At 41.9% G+C, this 23,490-nt stretch overlaps 1 protein-coding gene across 1 annotated transcript in view; it reads right to left on the bottom strand.

The window, feature by feature from the left end:
- Positions 1-1,121: 1,121 nt before the first annotated feature.
- smg1 (SMG1 nonsense mediated mRNA decay associated PI3K related kinase) overlaps positions 1,122-23,490 on the bottom strand; it is a 170,740-nt gene continuing 148,371 nt past the window's right edge. The window contains exons 58-63 of the mRNA XM_087997587.1: positions 18,718-18,945; positions 15,569-15,780; positions 9,370-9,476; positions 8,370-8,549; positions 7,879-7,985; positions 1,122-2,504 (exon numbers count right to left, since the gene is read on the bottom strand). Coding sequence (XP_087853713.1) covers positions 2,427-2,504; positions 7,879-7,985; positions 8,370-8,549; positions 9,370-9,476; positions 15,569-15,780; positions 18,718-18,945 — 912 coding nt within the window. The 3' untranslated portion in view covers positions 1,122-2,426. The remainder of the gene's footprint in view (positions 2,505-7,878; positions 7,986-8,369; positions 8,550-9,369; positions 9,477-15,568; positions 15,781-18,717; positions 18,946-23,490) is intronic.

Raw genomic sequence — 23,490 nt, 5'->3', positions numbered from 1 at the left:
TAAATAACGTCAGACCCTTGGCAGGGTAAAACTGGATTTCAACCTTCTCTCTTCCTACCAGTTTTACTTTTCCTGGATGTGCAGGGAAAAGAGAGAAAATAGTGCTAATGCCAGGATCACTGTGAATGTAATAAATTTATTGGAAATACGGTCCAGGATGTAAAGTGTAGCAGTTCAATATTTTATCATTTTAATTAGTTGAGATTTTATAAACAATGTGCATAATACAAACAGGATTCATATTCAAGTACAGATATCAAACGCACCATTTCCCATTCAATTTTCTCCACGAAAGAATTTGCAGTTACATACGCCTTTCACAACCTCAGGATATCTTGAACCGATTCACAGCCAATGAAGTATTTCGGGAGTGTAGTCACTGCTCCGCATGTCAAATTAAATGCATAACTTCCTTTCATAATTTTTTGGTAAATTAATTTTACATTTATCAGGATGGCATCATATTATAAAGAGGTTTCAGCAGCTCATTTGTTCCAAAATGAGTAGACTGAACTTCCTTTCCAAAGTCAAAGTCAGAGCTACAGTTAGAATTTCAGTCTGACGCTTGTAATCTATTGTTTTGTATGCATCAGTTTTGCACATTCTTGACCACACTTGGTTTGGGAATCCCTTAGTGGGAGAGAACAAAATCTTCAACAGTAAATATTAGCTCCTACTGCTTACTGACAGATGGCGAAGTAAAATATGGCGAAGAATTCTAAGAACGATCTAGTCCACTGCAACCTTTCAGCTGGAGGATAGTTTCATGATAGGAACCAGAAAAAGAATTTTTTTTAATGAAGAGGGAGGAGAGACTGTAATTCTCTCAAATAACTTCTTTAAAAGTACATTTAATTTACTTTAAATTAGTAATAGATGCAGGAAGTTGCAATCAAAATGATATGGCAAGCATGTGTGATTTGATGGTTTGTATCAATCTATATAATGCTGAGAAATGATTTTCTTTACAAGATGAAGTTAAGCCATTTTGTGACAGTTTGAAAGTACCACACACCATATACCTCCACCAACAGACATTCTTTATCACTTTTGCCAGCTAAATGTAAAACACAGTTAAGAATCTACATTGCTAAAAATAAGTCCAATACAATAAGGGTGGGTGCGTGAAAGGAACTTTCCTTTTATGTGAAAGGAACTTCAATCTTCATTTTGTGATTTATAATGTCCAAAGCATTTATGAAACGATGAAATCACCAACATGTCAAACACAGCACTGATCATCAGAACAAGTCGGGTTGGGGGCATTTGGGTGCAGAGAGTGTGGCTAGTAAAAGCCAGAGGATGAAGGGGTGAGGTTGTGAGTGCGTAGAAAGAGCAGATATTTTCTAAACACCTCGAAATAATGCTGACTTGGGATCACTGAGAAAGAGCCGAATAAAAAGGAAAAGCACAAGCAAAAACAAGCCAAAGAATCAAGATTAATTAAAAAAACACTTGTGATCATGGGGTGTCACTTTCAAATACATTTTTGAGGGTTTATTCAGCATTTTTATTCATACAAATGGCAAAACCTGCATGATAAAGATACACAAAAATATCCATGACCTTTTATTTCCAAGTAACAAAACGGGAAGGAAAAAAAGCACTTTAAAGTGTATGCATAGAAACACCTAACCCTTTAGTTTACCATGAATTTGTCAATGCTTTCATGTAGTCTTCCAGATTGTGCACCTTGCAAAATGTTTACATTAAAATGGGTGATGACTACTATTGAATTTCAATCACAGTAAACAGAATTACAGGCATCGGAGAAGCACTTTGCTGAACTAGCATACACCTATAAGAGAAAGCGAACAAAAAGATCAGGGTGGTGTCACCTTCCTCACACAAGTCTTGTGTAGTATTATCCAATCTTAGTTTTTGGGCTGCTTCTGGAGTCCATAGTTTCTCCCAGCCTTGGTTTTCTTTCTGGATGGCCATCTTCAAGGGCAAGTCAGCCAGTGAAGTCGTTATCCAACTGGAATCACGTGAATCAAAGAGATTTCTTTCCTCAGGACCCCAGTTTTCTCAATTACCTTTCAGTAGGGTTTAGTACTTTGTGACTTGAATGTTCACAGGGCAGATGGAATTTAGGTTTTCAAAATCACTCTGTACTCAGTAGGATAGCAACCGTTTCTGCACCTACCCCCTCGATACTTCTGCAGTTCTTGTATGACAGAAAGACAATCATGTAATTCAGACTGGGCGCTATGGCCCTTGACCTTGGGGTGCAGACCGTATAAGCATATCCCTGAGTGCAGCCTTCTGACTAATCACTCCGAATGCACGGGGATTCCTAGATTACCTCAGATTAAGCCCCAGAATACATCAACACCGGCCATGGTACGGCTATAGATGCCTGTGGCTGAGTTGATTCTGGTGGATGTCTGACTTCATTGAACCAGAGAGATCCACTGTATTCCAGTTCATACCCATGCTGTCCAACCTTCATACAGCTGTGCCAAGTTATCTAGATTAGTAGCCTCTTTAATCACGTAATCAACCTAGAAAATACAATGAAGAATTTTGTTTAAAAACTGATACATCAACTTAACAGAAATATGGGTTAAAGCCCAATGATAGTAAATAAAACAAAAGTGAAGCTGGGTGTTTGGGGACAAATTCAAACAGTTTCCTAATAGTCGACATATTTATTTGGAGAATAGGCAAAGAAATCAATTTTACTCATTAGACTCAAATTTGAAAAAGAATCTAAACTTTGAGATATGTAAAAGCCTACAAGAAACAGCGAGAGTAAACCATTCAGCCCTTCAGAGCTGCTCAGCAACCCAGTAAGATCGTGGCCACTCCCGATGTAGTCTTGAGCTTGGCAAAAGTGAGGACTGCAGATGCTGGAGATCAGATTCTAGATTAGAATGGTGCTGGAAAAGCACAGCAGGTCAGGCAGCATCTGAGGAGCAGGGAAATCGATGTTTCGGGTATAAGCAGGATTCCTGATGAAGGGCTTTTGCCCGAAACGTCGATTTTCCTGCTCCTTGAATGCTGCCTGACATGCTGTGCTTTTCCAGCACCACAGTAGTCTTGAGCTTGCCATCCCACCTGGATTTGCCAGCCCATCCTAACCATTACAGACATAGTCATCTCTGATCATGTTCTTGAATTAATCATCACCCACATCCTATTCTCTCCTAAATCTGTTCCAGAAAATACCCTCTCCCAATTCACTTAAAACTTCAAAACAACTAGTCTTTGGTCCACCGTTTGACACAAGACATCTGCATCTACTGATCTGCTCAACCACACTCAACCCACCCTGGCAATCCCTCTGATACAGCCTCCAGCTCCACTCACTTAAATGAAGGGACACAAACTTAAAAGGACACAGCAGACAACTAACCACCCATGGGTGCAGATCAAACCAAGGAGAGCCAATGGATGTTATCTACCTGGATTTCATGAAGGCCTTTGACAAGGTGCTGCTTAGGAGGCTATTGAGTAAGATAAGGGCTCATGGGGTCAAAGGCAAGGTGCTAGCATTGACTGAAGCTTGGCTATCTGCCAGAAACAGAGTGGGGATAAACAGGTCCTTCTCAGATGGCAGCCGGTGACAAGTGGTGTTCCGCAAGGCTGAGTGTTGGGACCACAACTTTTCACTTTATATATTAACGATCTAGATGAAGGAACTGAGGGCATTCTGGATAAGTTTGCAGAAGATACAAAGATAGATAGAGGGACAGGTAGTATTGAGGTGACAGGTTGGCTACAGAAGGACTTGGACAGGTTGGGAGAGTGGACAAGGAAGTGGCAGATGGAATACAACATGGGAAAGTGCGATGTCATGCATTTTGGCAGAAAGAATAGAGGCATGGATTATTTTCTCAATGGGGATAAAATTCAGAAGTCTGAAGTGCAAAGGGACTTGGGAATTCTAGTCCAGGATTCCCTCAAGATAAACTTGCAGGTTGAATCAGCAGTTAGGAAAGCAAATGCAATAAAGGCATTAATTTTGAGAGGATTTGAATACAAAAGCAGGATGTATTTCTGAGGCCCTATAAGGCTCTGGTCAGACCACATGTAGACTATTATGCACAGTTTTGGGCCCCAGGAAGGCTGTACTGGCCCGGGAGCGTGCTCAGAGGAAGTTCACATCCCAGGAATGAAAAGCTTAGCATACGAGGAACATTTGAAAACTCTGGGTCTATACTCAATGGGGTTTAGAAGGATATGGGGGGATCTAATTGAAACATACAGAATAAAGAATGGCCTAGACAGAGCGGATGTTGGGAAGATGTTTCCATTGATAGGAGAGACTTGGACCAGAAGGCATATCTTTAGAGTAAAAAGAAGACCCTTTAGAACAGAGATAAGGAGAAACGGCTTCAGCCATAGTGAGGAAACTATGGAATTCATTGCCACAGAAGGCCGTGGGGGCCAGGTCATAGAGTATATTTAAGGCAGAGATAGATAGGTTCTTGAGTATCAAGGGGACCAAGGGTTATGGGGAGAAAGCAGGAGAATGGGGGTGAGAAACTTATCAGCCATGATTGAGTGGTGGGGCAGACTCGATGGGCTGAATGGCCTAATTTCTGCTCGTGTATTATGGTCTTATTGGTGAATCTAGCTGGACTACAAAACTAATATGACCTGCTCTATGTTGGTAAAACTGATCACCCATACAAGATCATTTTGGGATACACAGATAATCTCTAACTTCATTTCACCACTGCAGTCTTAAACTCCTCTCCCCTTCAATAGCAAATGCCATACACCATGGATTTCTTTGTCACCAAGATCAAGGCGATGTGATCTGCTGGCATGTCGCACCTTCCACTAGCTCACCTGGCCTATACTCTTCACTATTTTCTGAACTTGCATCTTTCTCAGCTTTCTCCCATCTCCCCTTGTTCCGTACTCACCTTCCCATGAAATCCACCTCCTGTTCTCATGACCTTATTAATTCCAATGTTAGCAGATATTGGGATTGCTTTGCTTTCTTCTGGTGTTGTTTTTGTCTCTCTCTCTCTCCTCAATCTGTCATCACCCTGGTCCTGAAAATACCAACCCTTGACCACCTCAGTCTTAGCAAACTCCATTCTATCTCCAACCTCCCTTAATTTTCCAAAGTTCTTGAACCTGCATTGTTGCTTCCCAAACCTGTTCCATCTTTCCCAGAACTTTATGTTTGAATCTCTCTAGTCAGGTTTCCTCCAGTTGTACAAAACCAAAAGGGCTCCAAGCACGATCATCACCTATACGACAGTTACCCTTGACCGTTTACAGCGTGGCACACTGGAACATTAGGCGAGAAGACATAGGAGCAGGAGTAAGCCATGCAGCCCGTCCAGTCTGCTCTACCATTTAACAAAATCATGGCTGCATCTGATAAACCTCAACGCCACTCACCAACCTTTTCACTGTAACCTTTGACTTCCTTACTGATTAAAAATCCCTTAGCCTTGAATAACCCAGCTTCAACAGCAATAGGCAAATATTGTGAACCAACACAAATTTGGCAAGATGCACTATTGTGATTGGCACAAACCATTTTGCATAATAATTGAGCATTAGGTATCTTAAGAATTGCATATCTCACAGTATTTCAAACATGAAAATATGTTTATCCATGCATAGAGACAGTTTGTTTTGTCATTACAAACACAAAAAGGAGCACTATTATAATTCTAATTGCACGCCAACCATGATTAGTTTCATAACAGAAACAGCAGCATCTCTGGGAAGAAATCAGAGTTAATGTTTCAGGTCTGCTAAATCCACCAGAAAGTACAGGTTATCTTGCAAGAGCGAAACTGGTTTTGTTGAAACAGCAATGGTTTAATAATCAGTGTAATAATCTGTTTTCTGCATGGATCCTCTCAGGATGACTACGATCAATGCAATTTGAAATCTCAAATTAAGTTTGGTATGTAATGCTGTCTCTATCAGCAGTGAGATCTAAATTTCCTTAATATGGAGCTGCCAATGTTGGATTGGGGTGAATAAAATTAAAAATCACAACACCAGGTTATAGTCTAACAGGTCTATTTAGAATTACTAGCTTTCAAAGTGCTGCTCCTTCATCAGGTAACTAGGTCTGAAAGTTAGTGCTTCCAAGTAAACCTGTTGGACTATAACTTGGTGTTGCGAGATTTTTAACTAAATTTCCTTAGGCTGTGATCTCATTTACATCAAGTAATTTGCTGCTTGTTGTATCATACCTACTAAATTCTTCTTCAATCCCCATTCTCCACACTCAAGCTTAATTTGACAGGGCATAGGGTCCCCAGAGTTTGTCTCCACATTAAAATGACAGGACTGCAGATTGGAGTGAATCTTTTCTTAATTCAGCATTCTGATGAAGAGTCACCAGCCTTGAAATGTTAACTCTGCCTTCTTCCCAGAGGCTGCCAAACCTGCTGAGTTTCTCCAGCAATTTCAGTTTTTATTTCAAAATCTCCAGTATCCTGGTTCATGGTTTTATTTTCTACAGTCAGATTTATATCAGTTTGGCTTTCCACAGGATTTCCTTTTTACATTGCTGCAAATGGATAATAGCATTTATCATTGCTACTGTATTAATTACATTGCAAAGAATTTCTTTTGTTTTTCGCTTTCTTATAAGGACAGTCTAGTACAATACTCTCAGGATGCTCATCATGCAAAGCTAACTTGGACTTGTGGGAGTGTCAGAAGACACATGCTGAATTAAGAAAAATAATATGGTTCAATCTGCAATACTGGCATTTTCAAGTGTAGACAAACTCTGGGGAACCTATGCCCTGTCAAATTAAGTTTGTGTGTGGAGACTGTGGATTGAAGAATTTAGCAGATATGATACAACGACCAGATTACCTAATCCTAAATGAGATCACAGCCCAAGAAAATTTATGATTTGGAGGTGCCGGTGTTGGACTGCGTGTACAAAGTTAAAAATCGCACACCAGGTTATAGTCCAACAGGTTCATTTCAGGTAGGTGTGGCCCCATCTAGGGCTGTGCTGTGAAACAGAGGACCTCTGATAAACAGTGGGGTGGCTGGTCTCAATCAATTTAAAAGAGACATCTGCTAATTTGTGTGTTCTTAAATGGGAAGTTACTTCATTTTGCAGTCCTCACAAGCTGGGTGAATATTGTGAAGCAAGACAAATCTGTCATACATCTTTCACACAAGTTGAGCATTAGGCATCCCAAATGGATATTGCCTTTCAAAGTTGTAAATGTGACATGGTGTCAAATGCATCAGAGGTCAGTTTAGAGATAGGACAAATGCTGGACTTCTAAATTTCCTTGTTAAAAATTTCCTTGTCACACACACAAATGACAAGCAACATGAGTTCGACTGGGACAACACTACTATTATAGGACAAGCCAAACAGAGAACAGCCAGGGAATTCCTAGAGGCATGGCACTCATCCACAGATTCAATCAATAAGCACATCGATCTGGACCCAATATACCGGCCACTGCAGCGGACAGCTGGAACTGACAACCGGAAGCGGAGGAGATAAACCACTATAAATGGCGGAGGCAACATCACAGAAGCTCTTCACAGGAGGCTCCCAAGCACTGAGGATGTCACCTAGACAGGGGACGAAACGTCTGCAACACAAATTCCCAGCTCGGCGAACAGAACCAGAACAGTGAAATTCAATCCTCCACCTTTGGCTCTGACACAGCCCCTCCTCTTCACTATTGACAGCTGGGCTGTCTGCTGAAATAGCACAATGCTCTGGAACACTTTCCCTCCCAATACCAATACTCTTTCCCGTAATGACAAACCTCCTTGTAATCTAGATCTTGAACAAAACTTTGTCACCACCACAATATCCTATTTACATACAAAAACAGCAGATGTTATACTTTGGGTTTCCTATCAGAGACATATCGTTAAACAGACAAATATGCCATTACAATGTTGTACCTGTTCAGCAACAGTCATTCTTCTGTTGGGATCCACATCTCTACCTTCCAACTTGGCCTTCACTCTTTTCCACACACTGACAGCGTAGGAATTTCGTTCCTGAACGGCTAAAATACAAAGAAGATAAAACTTGTACCTTCTATTTTGCTTTAAGTTAGACATCTTAGCAAGTACAGCCGTTAATAAAAGGCAAACAAACAGAAAGTGCTGGAAATGCACAGATCAGACATCGACTGAAAGGAAAGAAAAAGTCTTTCAATAGGTCAATCTAAAATAACAAAGATGTTTCACTTTCCATAGGTGAGGCAGAGTGGCTGAGTATTTCCAGCAGCTTTGTTTTTTTCATTTCATATTCCCAGCATCAGCAACATTATACTTTCAGGTAATACACAAAAGTACAACAGTCCCTATACATTCCAAAAATCTTTGGATCAGTAAGGTCAGGGTTCAGGTTGGAAATGACATCAATCTATTTGTGAAAGGAAACTAACCTTTCCCAGTCTTGGGATCTCTGGCTGCCTTCTTAGGACTTGGAGCAACATTCTTTGCCAGCCCTATGGATGTTCCTGGTGGAGTATTTGCTGAAGCAGCTAGGTTTCTCTGAGCCATCTTCCGTGCATTCTGTGACATCACTTCTGGTTGTGTCTTTTGAGTTGTACTGCTGCGAACTGCTGCAGAAACAAAAGATGTTGGGTACTTAAAGCAATTGCCTGCTTTATTTATAGGAAGTGATGAATTAAAAGAAAAAAAATTCTATTTTGAGAAAGAGGACAATAAAGTGGATTTAAACACAGTGCTCAAAGACCAGTGTTCCAATGCAATAAAAATTGTACTCAAAACCTGCAGGAAGAGATGAGTGAACTTGTGCAATCACAATGAGGCACCTAATCAACAATAAATCTCAAATTCAAAAGTTGGCAAATTCCCTCAGGCAGTTGTGGTAAGAGAGTAAAGAATCATTACTCTTTCTGTATTGAAGATTTTCAATAAGTAAACCTAGTTCTTCAGACTAAAAGGGGTCAAAGGATATAAAGTAGACAGCGTACTGAATTGAAAAATCAGTTGTGACATATTGAACGGAGGAACAGACCTGATTGGCTGAATGGCTTACTTCTGCTACTATTTTTTTGTTTGAACAATACAAATCCATTAGTCTATTTGAAAGTGTGTGTCATGACCGAATACAAAATAATAATTCTTTTATGAAGTGACATTTGGTAACTATAGAATCTTGTTCAAAAGGGGGGGCAGTGGCGAGCGCATGCAGTCAAAGCTTTTCATCCTGCACTCTTCTGGACAAATACTAGAGCATCAATTTCAAATGAACAGAACTATTTATACCACAAGAAATTTATGGTTAATCATTTATTATTATGTAATAAATGCATGTTATAAGTTTCAAGGACTTCTTGATATTACAGTCAGCATTACTTCAGGGGAGTAGCAAGTGAAGGTTGAAAATTCAGTGCGAAGTTGAACATGAATGTTTACCTGCTGCAAAACTGGGCTGAAAGGCAGAGACAGAAGTTGGGCTTGAACATTCGTTAGATTTATCTGTGACGAGTGGAGATGCAAAGCTGACAAGATCATTGTAGACGCTGAAAGACAAGGACAAAAGTTACAATTGAAAACAAGGCAAATGAAAGAGATAAAAATCAGCTGAATATCATAACTATTGGTGAACTAGCATATGCTTTCCTCAGAGGCTAGTGAACTGTAAATTTACCTCAGGCAACATGAATTGGGGTTAATGAAATGCAGGCAGCTCTTCTATAACACAATGGTTGCGTTCTTGTGCTACCGCATGTTATAGAAAATGTGCGCTTTAGAAACTGCCCTTATAGTGCTGGCAATGTAATTGTGTTACAGTCAACACACATTAAAAGTTCGTGCTTTAGAAACAATATCCTCAATTCGTCAATCGCTTTAGTGAATTTATGTTAACAAAATACATGTTATCAAAGAACACCTGTAGATGGTTATTCACAGTCCTGCTTTTAATTTGTGGATAAAGCACAGGGTGTGTAAAAACTGGTGATCAGATGCTTCTTCTTTATCTATCTCCTGCTCTTTTCTCTCCTGCTGAAGGCACATGGAGAATTAATTCTAGTGGCAAACAGTACAATTGTCCTGTGCTCATATCAGGCTAACCAGAGCACCAGCAAACCAGGGAGCGGAGACTGTAGCTATGCTGAATCCGGTCTTCATCTGATGGCTGCTCTAGCGCATTTTTCCTACCAGCCTCTCACCACCTGAGATAATGGAAGCTAACACTAAGACCATCACCAGTAACTAACTGCACACAGATAAGGGACCAAAGCACAAAGCCTTCTTGACCAATATGGTTTAGCGCCAGATGATAAAGGCTCATTTATCCACGAGCCAGTGGATAGTGGTAGGTCCCAAATAATTACATGACATGATAAAAGGTCATTATAACAGACAATGAATTGATGCATTTTCTAAAAATGCTCATTTCTCAGGCAGATTGAAGGTTACAGGTTCGAATCCTCATCTACTCTGAATTGGATTATCTTGTTGTGAAAAGATTTTACGAACAATCCCGCCAAAAATAGGATCTTTTCTCTCCACAAATTTCTATACATTAAAATTGATGGATACAACATTGTGGACAGCAAGCCAACAATTTCTATTTACCCACTCCCAACGGATGTGGCTGTTTTAATTCAGAAAGTTCTAAGTGAGGCTGGTGCTGACACCAGTGATTTAGCGTTTTGGGGGCGGGGGGGGAGGGGGAGAGAAATTTGCTAATGCTCTTCAGGTGGGTTTAAACTAATTCAGGTGGGGGATGGGACCCTAAATTGTCGTTCAAATATAGAGGAGGTTGTGTAGGGAGGTCTGAAATAAGGTTTCAGGGTCATAAGAGGGCACTGGCAAGCAAAAGGTTGGTTTGAAGGGTGTCTATTGCAACGCCAGGTGCATCCAGAATCAGGTGGGTGAACTTGCAGCATGGGTCGGTACCTGGAATTTTGATGTTGTGGCCATTTCAGAGACATGGGTAGAGCAGGGACGTGAATGGTTGATGCAAGTTCCGGGATTTAGATGTTTCAGTAAGAACAGAGAAAACGGTAAAAGAGGGGGTGGTGTGGCACTGTTAGTGAAGGACAGTATTACGGGTTGCAGAAAGTGTGTTTGAGGACTCATCTACTGAGGTAGTATTAATGGTTGCAGAAAGGACATTTGAGGACTTGTCAACTGAGGTACTATGGTTGAGAATAGAACAGGAAAGGAGAGGTTACCCTGTTGGGAGTTTCCTATAGGACTCTGAATAGTCCCAGAGATGTAGAGGAAAGGATAGCAAAGATGATTCTCATTAGGAGCAAGAGCGACAGGGCAGTTGTTATGGGGGACATCAACTTCCCAAATATTGACTGGGAATGCTATAGTTCAAATACTTTAGATGGGTCAGTTTTTGCACAACGTGTCCAGGAGGGTTTCCTGTCACTGTACGTAGACAGGCCAACAAGGGGCGAAGCCACATTGAATTTGGTACTGGGTAATGAACCCAGCCAGGTGTTAGAATTGGAGGTAGGTGAGCACTTTGGTGATAGCAACCACAATTCAGTTATGTTTAGGGCTTTAGTGACAGAAAGGGATAGGTATATACTGCAGGGCAAGAGCTACAGCTGGGGGAAAGACAATTATGATGCGATTAGACAAGATTTAGGATACATAGGATGGGGAAGGAAACTGCAGGGAATGGGCACAATAGAAATGTGGAGTTTATTCAAGGAACAGCTACTGCGTGTCATAGAACATAGAAAAATACAGCGCAGTACAGGCCCTTTGGCCCTCGATGTTGCGCCGATCCAAGCCCACCTAACCTACACTAGCCCACTATCCTCCATATGTCTATCCAATGCCCGCTTAAATGCCCATAAAGAGGGAGAGTCCACCACTGCTACTGGCAGGGCATTCCATGAACTCACGACTCGCTGAGTAAAGAATCTACCCCTAACATCTGTCCTATACCTACCACCCCTTAATTTAAAGCTATGCCCCCTCGTAATAGCTGACTCCATACGTGGAAAAAGGTTCTCACGGTCAACCCTATCTAAACCCCTAATCATCTTGTACACCTCTATCAAGTCACCCCTAAACCTTCTTTTCTCCAATGAAAACAGCCCCAAGTGCCTCAGCCTTTCCTTGCTAAGTATGTACCTGCCAGGCAGGGATGAAGGTGTCAAGCGCAGAAGCCGTGGTTTATTGAAGAAGTTGAATCTCTTGGCAACAGGAAGAAAGCTTACGTTAGAATGGGATGTGAAGGCTCAGTCAGTGCAATTGAGAGTTACAAGGTAGCCAGTAAAGTCCTAAAGAGAGAGCTAAGAGGAGCAAGGAGGGGACATGAGAAGTTGTGGGTGAATAGAATCAGGGAGAACCCTAAAGCTTTCTACAGGTATATAAGGGATAAAAGACTGACAACAATAAGATTAGGGCCAATCGAGGACAAGAGTGGGAAGTTGTGCATGGAGTCAGAAGAGAGAGGGAAAGCCATAATTGAATATTTTTGTCAATTTTCAGACTGGAAAAAGACAATGTTGTTGAGGCAAATACTGAGAAACAGGCTACTAGGCTAGGTGGGATTGAGGTTGACAAGGAGGTGCTGTTAGAAATTCTGGAAAATGCAAAAATAGCTACGTCCCCATGGCCTAATGGGAGTTATCCTAAGATTCTCTGGGAAATCAGGGAGGAGATTGCAGAGCCTTTGGCTTTGATCTTTATATCAGTATTGTCTACAGGAATAGTGCCAGAAGACTGGAGGATAGCAAATGTTGTTCCCTAGTTCAAGAAGGGGAGTAGAGACAACCCCAGTAATTATAGATCAGTGAGCCTTACTTCGGTTATGGGTAAAGTGTTGGAGAAGGTTATAAGAGATAGGATTTAGAATCATCTCGACAGGAATAAGTTGATTAGGGATAGTCAACACTGTTTCATGAAGGGTAAGTTGTGCCTCACAAACCTTATTGAGTTCTTGGAGAAGGTGGCCAAACAGGTGGATGAGGGTAAAGACGTTGGTGTGTGTTGATGGATTTCAGGAAGGCGTTTAATAAGGTTGCTCATGGTAGGCTATTGCACAAATTACGGAGACATGGGGTTGAGGTTGATTTAGCAGCTTGGATCAGAAATTAGGTAGCTGACAGGAGACACAGGATGGTGGTTATGGGAAATGTTCATCCTGGAGTTCAGTTACCAGTGGTGTCCCACAATGATTTGTTTTGGGGCCACACCTCATTGGGGATTTTCTAGAGACCCCCTAATAGCAGTATGGAGATTGAAGAACTCCTAAGCCAGCAGATTTTGGAAAAAATGCAGGATGTAGCAGGGTTGTTATGGGTGACTTCAAACTTTCCCAATATTGACTGGAACCTCCTTAGTGCAGATGGTTTGGATGGACCCGTTTTTGTCAGGCGCATTTAGGAGGGTTTCCTTACTCAGTATGTAGACAGACCAACGAGGGGAGGGGCCATTTTGGATTTGGTGCTCAGCAATGAGCCAGGACAGGTGTCAGATCTCACTGTGGGAGGGCACGTTGGTGACAGTGATCACAACTGCCTCACATTAACCTAACCTTGGAGAGGGAAAGGAGCAGTTACCAAAGGAAGATACTTAATTGGGGAAAAGGAAATTATGACGCTATCAGACAGGAGTTGGAATTACAGACTGGGAGTGATTGTTCCACAGAAAGGGCACAGTAGACATGTGGAAACTATTTAAGGAGCAGTTGTTGAAAGTGATGCACAAATTTGTTCTTCTGAGACAGGCAAGAAGGGGTAAGATTAAGGAGCCTTTGATGATGAGAACAGAGGAGCTTCTCGTCAAAAGGAAGAAGGCAGCTTACATTAGATGGAGGAAGCAAGATCTAGCACAGCTTTAGAGGATTACAGGCTTGCTAGAAAGGAGCTCAGGAATGGACTGAGGAGAAAGGTATAGAGGAGACATCACAGGAAGGTTCATTACACAGAGAATGCATGGAATGCAATGCCAGCAGTGGTGGTGGAATCAGAATCCTTAGGGACATTTATGCGACTGCTGGACATGCACATGGATAGCAGTGAACTGAGGTGCGATGGTTAGGTTATTTTATTTTAGATTAGGAATAATACTCGGCACAACATCGTGGGCTGAAGGGCCTGCTCTGTGCTATACTTTTCTATGTTCTATGCTGTTTGTCATTTTTTATAAACGTCCTGGATGAGGGCGTAGAAGGATGGGTTAGTAAATTTGCAGACACTAAGGTCAATGGAGTTGTGGACAGTGCTGAAGGATGTTGTAGGTTACAGAGGGACATAATAAGCTGCAGAGTTGGGCTGAGAGGTGGAAAGTGGAGTTTAATGTGGAAATGTGAGGGGTAATTCACTTTGGAAGAAGGAGTAACAGGAAAAAAAAGTACTGGGCTAATAGTAAGATTCTTGGTAGTGTGGATGAGCAGAGAGATCCCTGTATCCAAGTACATAGATCCCTGAAAGTTGCCACCCAGGTCGATAGGGTTAAAGCGGCGTACGGTGTGTTAGCTTTGCTTAGTAGAGGGACAGTCTCAGAACCATGAGGTCATGCTGCAACTGTACAAAACTCTGGTGTGGCCGCACTTGGAGTATTGCGTACAGTTCTGGTCACTACATTTTAGGAAGGACGTGGAAGCTTTGGAAAGAGTTCAGAGATTTACTCAAATGTTGCCTGGTTTGGAGGCAAGGTCTTACAAGGAAAGGCTGAGAGACTCGCTGAGAAGCGACTTAATTGAGGCATACAAGACAATAAGAGGGTTATATCGGGAGGACAGTGAGAGCCTTTTTCCGAGAATGGTGATGGATAGTATGAGGGGGCGTAGCTTCAAATTGAGGAGTGATAGGCATAAGACAGATGTCAGAGGTTGTTTCTTTACTCAGTAGTAGGGGCATGGAACACACTGTCTGCAACAGTAGTAGACTCGCCAACTTTATGGGCATTTAAATGGACATTGGATAGGCATACCGACGAGAATGGAATAGTGTAGGTTAGATGGATTTCAGATTATTTTCACAGGGTAGCGAAACATCAACGACTGAAGGGCCTATAATGTTCTAAGTTTTAAAATTACAGTTAAAACATTAACTGAGCCATGTCAATTTCAAGTTTTAGAACACTAAATTAGTTAATATATTACTGCAACATTTAACGTTATTCAAGAGACAAGGTAAATGGACTTCAGTAAGCTGCACACCTAGGTAGTAAATGAAAAGTTCCTGCACAGGCTGTACACAAGCTGTTTGAAAATATCACTTGCACTGAGCCATGCAAAAATATTTAATAGGACATGAAACTTAAACAAACCAGCTACGTACTACAAAGAGAGGGTAAACGGAAAGCAAGGTGGCACGAGTGCCCAGTGGTGAATAAATTATGCAAGTTTTAGAAAGCAAAATAAAGTGCTTACAAATTCATTACTATTTCACCCTGATATAAATAACAGCAAATCAGGTTCAAGACAATGGTCTGTGAAAAGCAATATACAAATGGTTAACTTTTGGTCCTAATTTCATATATACTCTCAGAAAAATAGCATGCTTCAACTGCAAACTGCACATTTATGACTGGTATCAAGAGACATTTTCTTTCAAGTTTTACTGGAGATTGGTCAAACCAAAGTGCCAACAAGTTGTATAACTTATTATAATTTTAGTATCTTCCTTACTTTAGGCTCTGAGATTTCATTTCCTTTAGAGTTGGTGTAATCTCCTGCAGCATTTCGACATGTTCCTGACTTCTGAGCTGTCCCATAGCCTGCACTATTGTGAACAGCACAGTTTGGATGTTATCCTGCCAAGACTTGTATTCAGCTAAAAACTGACGCACACTGTCCTCATAGGGAACATCTTCATTGTCTCCTAGAGCTGCTTCTTCATCCTTTTAATAGGAGCCAAAAAATGAGAAAACATTATTCTTTTCACGAGGGTGCTTCCCCACATTAAATATATTTGCCGCCAATTCGATTTATTTTTGCAACAGAAAACATTTTACCAAATGATTGCAATGACTGATCACTTCAGAAAATTATTGTGCTTAGATACTGAGAAACTCTAGTTCCAAAAAAGAATTCAGCAATGGATACTGACAATGTACAGAAAGTTATTTTAAAAAGACAGAAAACCAAGAGACAGATGGCCACAGTTAGTTTGCATGCAGTGGGCACCCGAGGTGAAAGCACTTTCAAATCAGGACAAAATGAACTAAATTCTCCTTTCTATATGAGCCAAAAGTCTGGAATGTGGAATTAGCTTTAGTAACACTTAGTCCAGTTCATGGAGAGAAGAACCCATTAACACAAAACTGTCAGTGTTCTTTGCAGATGCAATTAGAATGACTGTTGGGGACAATGTGGTCATAGCTGACATCAAGGTATGAATTTACAGAGAGTAACGAATTCTACTTTGTCATGTAAACTATGATATACTGATTACTGAACCATTCGCCAGTTCAGCTGTTAACAGGACATTTGTATCGCTGCAATTTTGAACATTTGCAACACAGACTCTTAGGCTACAATTGACCAAGTTAGTTTGGCAAGGAAGTTATCTAAATGTCTGGTTCTTCTGCCCAAGTTTCTTCAGAGACATTTTGATTAATATTTTTAAAACTTCTTTGGAACAATCTCACTTTCTACTTGGTTCAGTATGAAGCCAGAGTCATGTTCCACAAGTTTAAGCCTAACGCTGACCTGGATCAAGTAATTTCTCTGCATTTAAAACATTCCAAAACTGCCTTTTGGAATTTGCTAGAAACCTAACTGCTTAATCTGGATTTACCTATTTATATACAAAATGTGAGTCAGAATGCAAAGTGTGAACATTTTGGCCACTGTGTGTAAACTAAATCTGAAAACCAGCTGTTATCACTGTCACAATCCCAAAACAGTCTCAGAATTGAAACCTTAATCAAATTAAGTATAAATACAGAAAAGTACACCAGGTTAAACATCATTAGCAATAATTTAGATCAGAAATTTGCTCTACAGAAAAGACAAAAACTTCAATTACTACTACAAATTCACTTGCAATGTTTAAATAATAAAAGATTAACTTTCACTTAGTGCATCTGAGAACATATGCAAAAGCTGTCTTGAGGAGGAAACAAATTCAGACCACTTCCAAATGTGATCTTACATATAATTATGAGTTAAGGTTGAGGTGTTTGGAAGAGAGTTAAAAGTTTAAGTGACTAGTTTAATTTTTGTATATTACCAAACATTAAGGACTGGATGTAATGCATGGAAGAGACTGCAATTGGGACCACTGAACTGAGAGGTCTTGTGTCAGCTTCCACTGAGGAGAGGATGCAGTCAGGCTCATTAATGATCCACTGATACGCATATGAGGCCACCACAATATATTGGTAACTAGGATGGTTAAAAGGAGGGCACACAGGTCTCAGCCTAGTGTGTGAAAGTGGGGCTAGTGTAAGAATTATTGTATTTTTAGTTCAGACTCAATGGACTGAAGGGTATGTTCTGTACTGTATAAACTGAGTCTCAGAAGGTAGCCCAGCAAAACCTGTTGGGGGTGGGAACCTCACCATCAGGGACTCTATAGCCGATTGGGGAACCAGGGATTAGGCAGGAGGATGATCACTGACAGCCATCCTTGCCTTGCCTTGCCACCTCTGCTGCACCTATCCCACTATCACTCAGCTGTGCTTGGGGCCTTTCCACGATTGGCTAAGAGCAGTGCTGCCAGCAACCTGCACTCTTATTGGTGGGCACTGAAGAGCTGCTGACTGGCTACATTTTGGACACTTGTGGAAGGCTTGAAGGTTAAGTGCCTGGTAGACACACTGCTTCATTGAGTCTCCCCCAAGCAAGCAGATGTACCTTCCCCATTAATTCTTCAAGAGATGAGAACCTGGTTAGCCTGACTGAACTCTGGTCTAATTTCATGTGCATGTTCTGTCTCTCATTTGGGTAAACAGCTGTTTACTCATTTACACATGCAGAAACCTCAACTCGTTTGTGAGTAGATCAACATCCCTCCTGGAAAGGTGGATGGTTTGGTCACTTGAAATAGAGGCTCATGACCAACTGTAACCAATCAGCTCCAGGAAACACTCTACAGAGTGAACAGCAAGGTTGATCAAGTGATTCACATCACCATCTTTCTAAACTGTCAAAGTTATGGAAATACAGTAGCCCCCCTGTACACACGGAAGGCTGAAACTGCAGATAGGAGCGATGCCATTCATTTAAATGGGAAACATGCCTTCCCGGCAGCCTCCTGATCCATTGTTCTGGAAGGTTCCCTATACGTTTGGACCATGGTAAACCACGGGTGAGTGAAACTGTGGTATTTGGACCCGCAGATAAGGGGGGGGTCGCCTTGTGGCATCAAACTGTCAAATTATGCAGTAAGGTGATTTAGCCAACCATTCTGGCTGTCTCATGTTCTGGTTTTTCCAGAATTTTTCCATATGAACTTCCCCAACACTTACTACATGTTGATCCTCCACTTCTAAAGGAAGCTTGAAACCAACATTCCAAACAAAATAGTATTGTCAACATCTACAATACTCAACTTGGAAGAGGTTGCTGCAACCATATACTACTTTCTCACATCTTTCACTGTAATATTTTGTTTTCCATTAACCTACAGAATCAATAGACGACCTCTGAATATTTGTGAATAGAAAGCAAAATACATTTTTAATTTTAACTCTCGATAGACTGTCTGGGAAACCTGACAGTTTAAATGGATTTGGAGACTACAAGTAAAATAGTCAGTAGACCACAAAAGCAGAAATAAAGTCTGAAAGCCATATCAGCCAATCCCCCCAAAAAACTAATGAAAGCATTACCTTTGCCATTGCTTTAAGTAGGTGTTTAACATCTGCCAAAAGTTTGTTATGGCCAGTCAGAACAGTTTTAATATTATCCACCAGCGTCTGTATTGTTTCACAAACTGCTTCAATCTGTTGCTCCTTCTCGGACTGCACTGCTCTCTGAGTTGACATATCTTGAGTCAGTTGTTTGTGAGCAGAAGAAAGCCATTCAGAACTTCCTATGGGATGTTCAAGACTGGTAGCCTGAAATAAATAGTAAACATCACACTTGATTGAAACTGCTTTGGTATTTGATTGCGATAATGAGAATCTCATTTCTATTTGTGCGTGAGGCTACATTTCCAGAATCAGCTGCTGCAGTTAATCAGTGCAACTAAATTTTAAACTCAGTCCCCAGATCCTCATAGTCTGTCAGTCATTCCTGACAGCATTGGTAGATTACACCATGTTGCTTCAATCCTAGCTCCAGAAAAATTCCTGTCTGCTTGTTTCATTAAGTAGAGATAAACAAAGAGATGGACTCGTTGGGCTGAATGGATATACAACAGAGAAACAAAGAAACGTGAAACTTATATCTGACTCAGTTCGTAAATTTGTATCTATTGGCAACATTAATGCTCCCAGGAACAGATCACTGGCTGTCAAATTTCAGCTCAATGTCTAGGAACCTCAGCCCATGATCTATTGATTAGATCAGTTGGAGTGTTGATGGGCAAGGTGTGGAAGGGGTTATTCTCATATCAGTGTATTATGCCAGTGTAAATCCTAAATCGCATTATTGGTAAGAATGAGAGATTTGGAATATAGGAAGGTGAATAAGCATAGATTTAAAAGATTTGTCGCTTATGTTCAGGTTTATTTGCAGACGCTTCGTTACCTTACTAGGTAACATCTTCAGTGGGCCTCAGGCATGGCAATGCTGAAAATTCCTGCGTTCTATTTATATGTTTGGGTTTCTTTGGGTTGGTGATGTCATTTCCTGTGGTGGTTATTTCCTGTGGTGAAATCACTTCCTGTTCCTTTTCTCAGGGGGTGGTAGATGGGGGTCACTCTTCCCTACATCAAAGACATCTCCGAAATGACTGCCAGACTACTCAGACCCCTTGGCATCATGGTAGCCCACAAACCCACCAACACACTAAAACAGCAGCTAATGAACTTGGAAGACCCTATACAGACAATAAGCAAAACTAATGTCATTTATAAAATACCGTGCAAGGACTGTAACAAACGCTGCATTGGACAAACAGGCAGAAAACTAGCCACCATAATACATGAACACCAGCTAGCCACAAAAAGACATGACCCTCTCTCACTAGTATCCTCACATACAGATGAGGAAGGACACCACTTCGACTGGGACAACACATCCATCCTATGACAAGCCAAACAAAGACATGCATGAGAATTCTTAGACGCACGGCATTCCAAATGGAACGCTATCAACAAACACATCGGGTTAGACCCCCTGAGAAATGGAACAGAAAGTGACTTCACCACAGGAAATAACATCACCAACCCAAAGAAACCCATATAAATAGAACGCAGGAATTTTCAGCATTGCCTCGCCTGAGGCCCACTGAAGATGTTACCTAGTAGGGTCACAAAATGTCTGGAAATGAACGTTCCAGCTCAGTGAGCAAACCTACATCCAATAGATTTAAAACTCAGATTCAATCCACAAGTCATATGGTTATAAATTAGTGTAGCCCAAAGGCAAAAAGGTTTGTGCAACTCCCTTCCAGACAACAAGATGAATAAATACCAAGCTGTACTAACTCCAAAGTTTAGATTAAGTCAAGTATCCTTTCTCTCTTTCCCATTAGTAGTATTAGAATCTGTTGAGACAGGGAACAAGTAGTGGAATAGATTGCCAACTAACCCACTTCCTGCTTTCAGGCAAAAAGCTGCAATTCAGACTGGCAGATGAAGAAAAGTGGGGCAGCATGGTGGCTCAGTGGTTAGCATTGCAGTCTCATAGCGCCAGGGACCCCAGGTTCAATTCCAACCTCAGGCGACTGTCTGTGTGGAGTTTGCACATTCTCCCCGTGTCTGCGTGGGTTTTCTCCAGGTACTCCAGTTTCCTCCCACAGTCCAAAGATGTGCAGGTCAGGTGGATTGTTGATGCTAAATTGCCCATAATGTTAGGTGCATTAGTCAGAGAGAAGTGGGTTTGGTGGGTTACTCTTTGGAGGGTCGGTATGGACTGGTTGGGCCAAAGGGCCTGTTTCCACACTGTAGGGAACTTAATCTAATGCAAAGCATCTGTGCTTGTGCTGTTCTTATTCGCAATATACAGAATGATTTAGACTTTGGAATCCACTACACAATTTGTAAACAAAAACCAAAAGAACTGTGGATGTTGTAAATCAGAAACAAAAACAGAAATTCAAAGTTTGTGCGAAGATTTGTAGCTCGGGTGCTCGTTGTTGTGGTTCTGTTCGCCGAGCTGGAAGTTTTTGTTGCAAACATTTCGTCCCCTGGCTAGGCGACATCATCAGTGCTTGGGAGCCTCCTGCGAAGCGCTTCTTTGATGTTTCCTCCGGTGTTTATAGTGGTCTGTCCCTGCCGCTTCCGGCTGTCAGTTTCAGCTGTCCGCTGTAGTGGCCGGTATATTGGTATACAAGGTATTCGCCAAAAACGGATACCCGCGCAACTTCATCAACAGATGCCTAAGAGAAAGACCACGGAACGAGGACATACCACAACCAAAAGGACTAGCCACACTACCATACATCAGGAGCATCTCGGAACTGACTGCCAGACTACTGCGACCCCTAGGACTCATAACAGCACACAAACCAACAGCCACGCTCAGACAACAACTCACCAGAACGAAGGACCCGATACCCAACATGAGCAAGACGAATGTAGTGTACAAAATACCATGCAAGGACTGCACTAAACACTATATAGGACAAACAGGAAGACAGCTAACAATCCGCATACATGAACATCAACTAGCCACGAAACGACACGACCAGCTATCCTTAGTAGCCACACACGCAGACAACAAGCAACATGAATTCGACTGGGACAACACTACTATCATAGGGCAAGCCAGACAGAGAACAGCCAGGGAATTCCTAGAGGCATGGCATTCATCCACAAACTCCATCAACAAACACATCGACCTGGACCCAATATACCAACCACTACAGCGGACAGCTGAAACTGACAACCGGAAGCGGCAGGGACAAACCACTATAAACACCGGAGGAAACATCAAAGAAGCGCTTCGCAGGAGTCTCCCAAGCACTGATGTCGCCTAGCCAGGGGACGAAACGTGTGCAACAAAAACATCCAGCTCGGCGAACAGAACCACAACAAAAACAGAAATTGCTCAAAAAGCTCAGCAGGTCTGGCAGCATCTGTGAAGAGAAATCAGTGTTAATGCCTTGGGTCCAGTGACCCTTCCTCAGAACTGACAGTAGCTGGGAAAGTGTTGGTTTATATGCAGAAGGTAGGTTGAGGAAGTAAGGAGTAAATGATAGGTAGGGATAGAGCTCAAAGACAAAGAACAGTTGGACAGACAAAGGAGTGGATAATGATCTGACTAGGAGGGTGAATAGATGTTAAATGGGGATTGTTAGTGGCTGCCAATGGGTAGTGTATAATGGTAGACGATGATCACAAGGCCTGGTGTGTGGGGGTAGAGGGCTAGGGTCATGGAGGAGATTGGGCTGTAAAGTTACTGAACTATATATTGAGTCTGGAGGGCTGCAGGGTCCCCAAGCAGAAAATGAGGTGCTGTTCACCCAGATTGTGCTGAACCTCACTGGAGCAATGCAGCAAGCTTGACACAGAGATGTTGGCCAAGGAACAGGTGGGGTGTTAAAGTGCCAGGCAACTGGAAACTCGGTCTTTTTTGCAGGAAGAACATAGATGTTCTGTAAAGCGGTCACCCACTTAGTCTCCTCAGCGTAGAGGAGACCACATTGTGAGCAGCGAATATAGTTGATGAGATTGCATGAAGTGCATGTAAGGTGCTGTTTCACCTAGAAGGGGTGTTTGGGCTCTTGGATATGAGGTGGGTAAATGGGCAGGTGTTACACTTTTGGCGATTGTAAAGGAAGGTACCGTGGGGCTGTGGGGGGTTGTTGGGAGTGAAGGAGGAGTGGACCAGTGTGGCCCAGAGGGAATACTCTCTGTGGAAGGTGGACAAGGGAGGGGAGGGAAATGTGTGTCTGATAGTGGCATCTCGCTGGAGATGGCTGAAATGGCGGTTAATGATCTTTTGAATGCGGATGCTGTTGAGATGATAGGTAAGGACCGGGGAACCCTACCACTGCTGTGGGAGGGGGTGAAGGCAAAAGTGCGGGAATTGGATCAGACTCAGTCAAGGTCCCTGTCATCAACAGTGCTGGAAAATCCTCGGTTGAGGAAGGAGGTAGACACTTCGGAGGCCCCCTTGTCAAAGTTGACATCATCATTAGAAAATATACAACAGAGACAGTGGGACTGGGAAAATGGAATGGAGTCTTTACAGGATACAGGGTGCGAAGATGTATATTCTAGGTGACTGTGGGAGTTGGTGGGTTTATAGTGGACATTAGTAGCCAGTCTATCCCCAGAAATAGAACATTACTTCTAAATTAGCAGACAACTTCTGATTCAGGGTACAACCACTGAGGTGCTATGATTGAAATGCTCTGCACTCGGACAGCTAAAAGTGGAAATGTACATGGAGTCCAGCAATGCAGCACCATGAGAAGTGTGGAAGAGAATGCTGCTGTTGTCCAAGGGCTTTGCAGAGGCCAAGGAGGGACAAGAGGAGGCAAAGTGAGA

Source organism: Chiloscyllium plagiosum, unplaced genomic scaffold (assembly GCF_037043375.1).
Source record: "Chiloscyllium plagiosum isolate Xiang-an unplaced genomic scaffold, Cpla_swu_hap1 HiC_scaffold_20, whole genome shotgun sequence".
Lineage (NCBI taxonomy): Eukaryota > Metazoa > Chordata > Chondrichthyes > Orectolobiformes > Hemiscylliidae > Chiloscyllium > Chiloscyllium plagiosum.
Note: the sequence above shows the minus strand (reverse complement) of the source record. Positions and strands in the feature narration are given on the sequence as shown.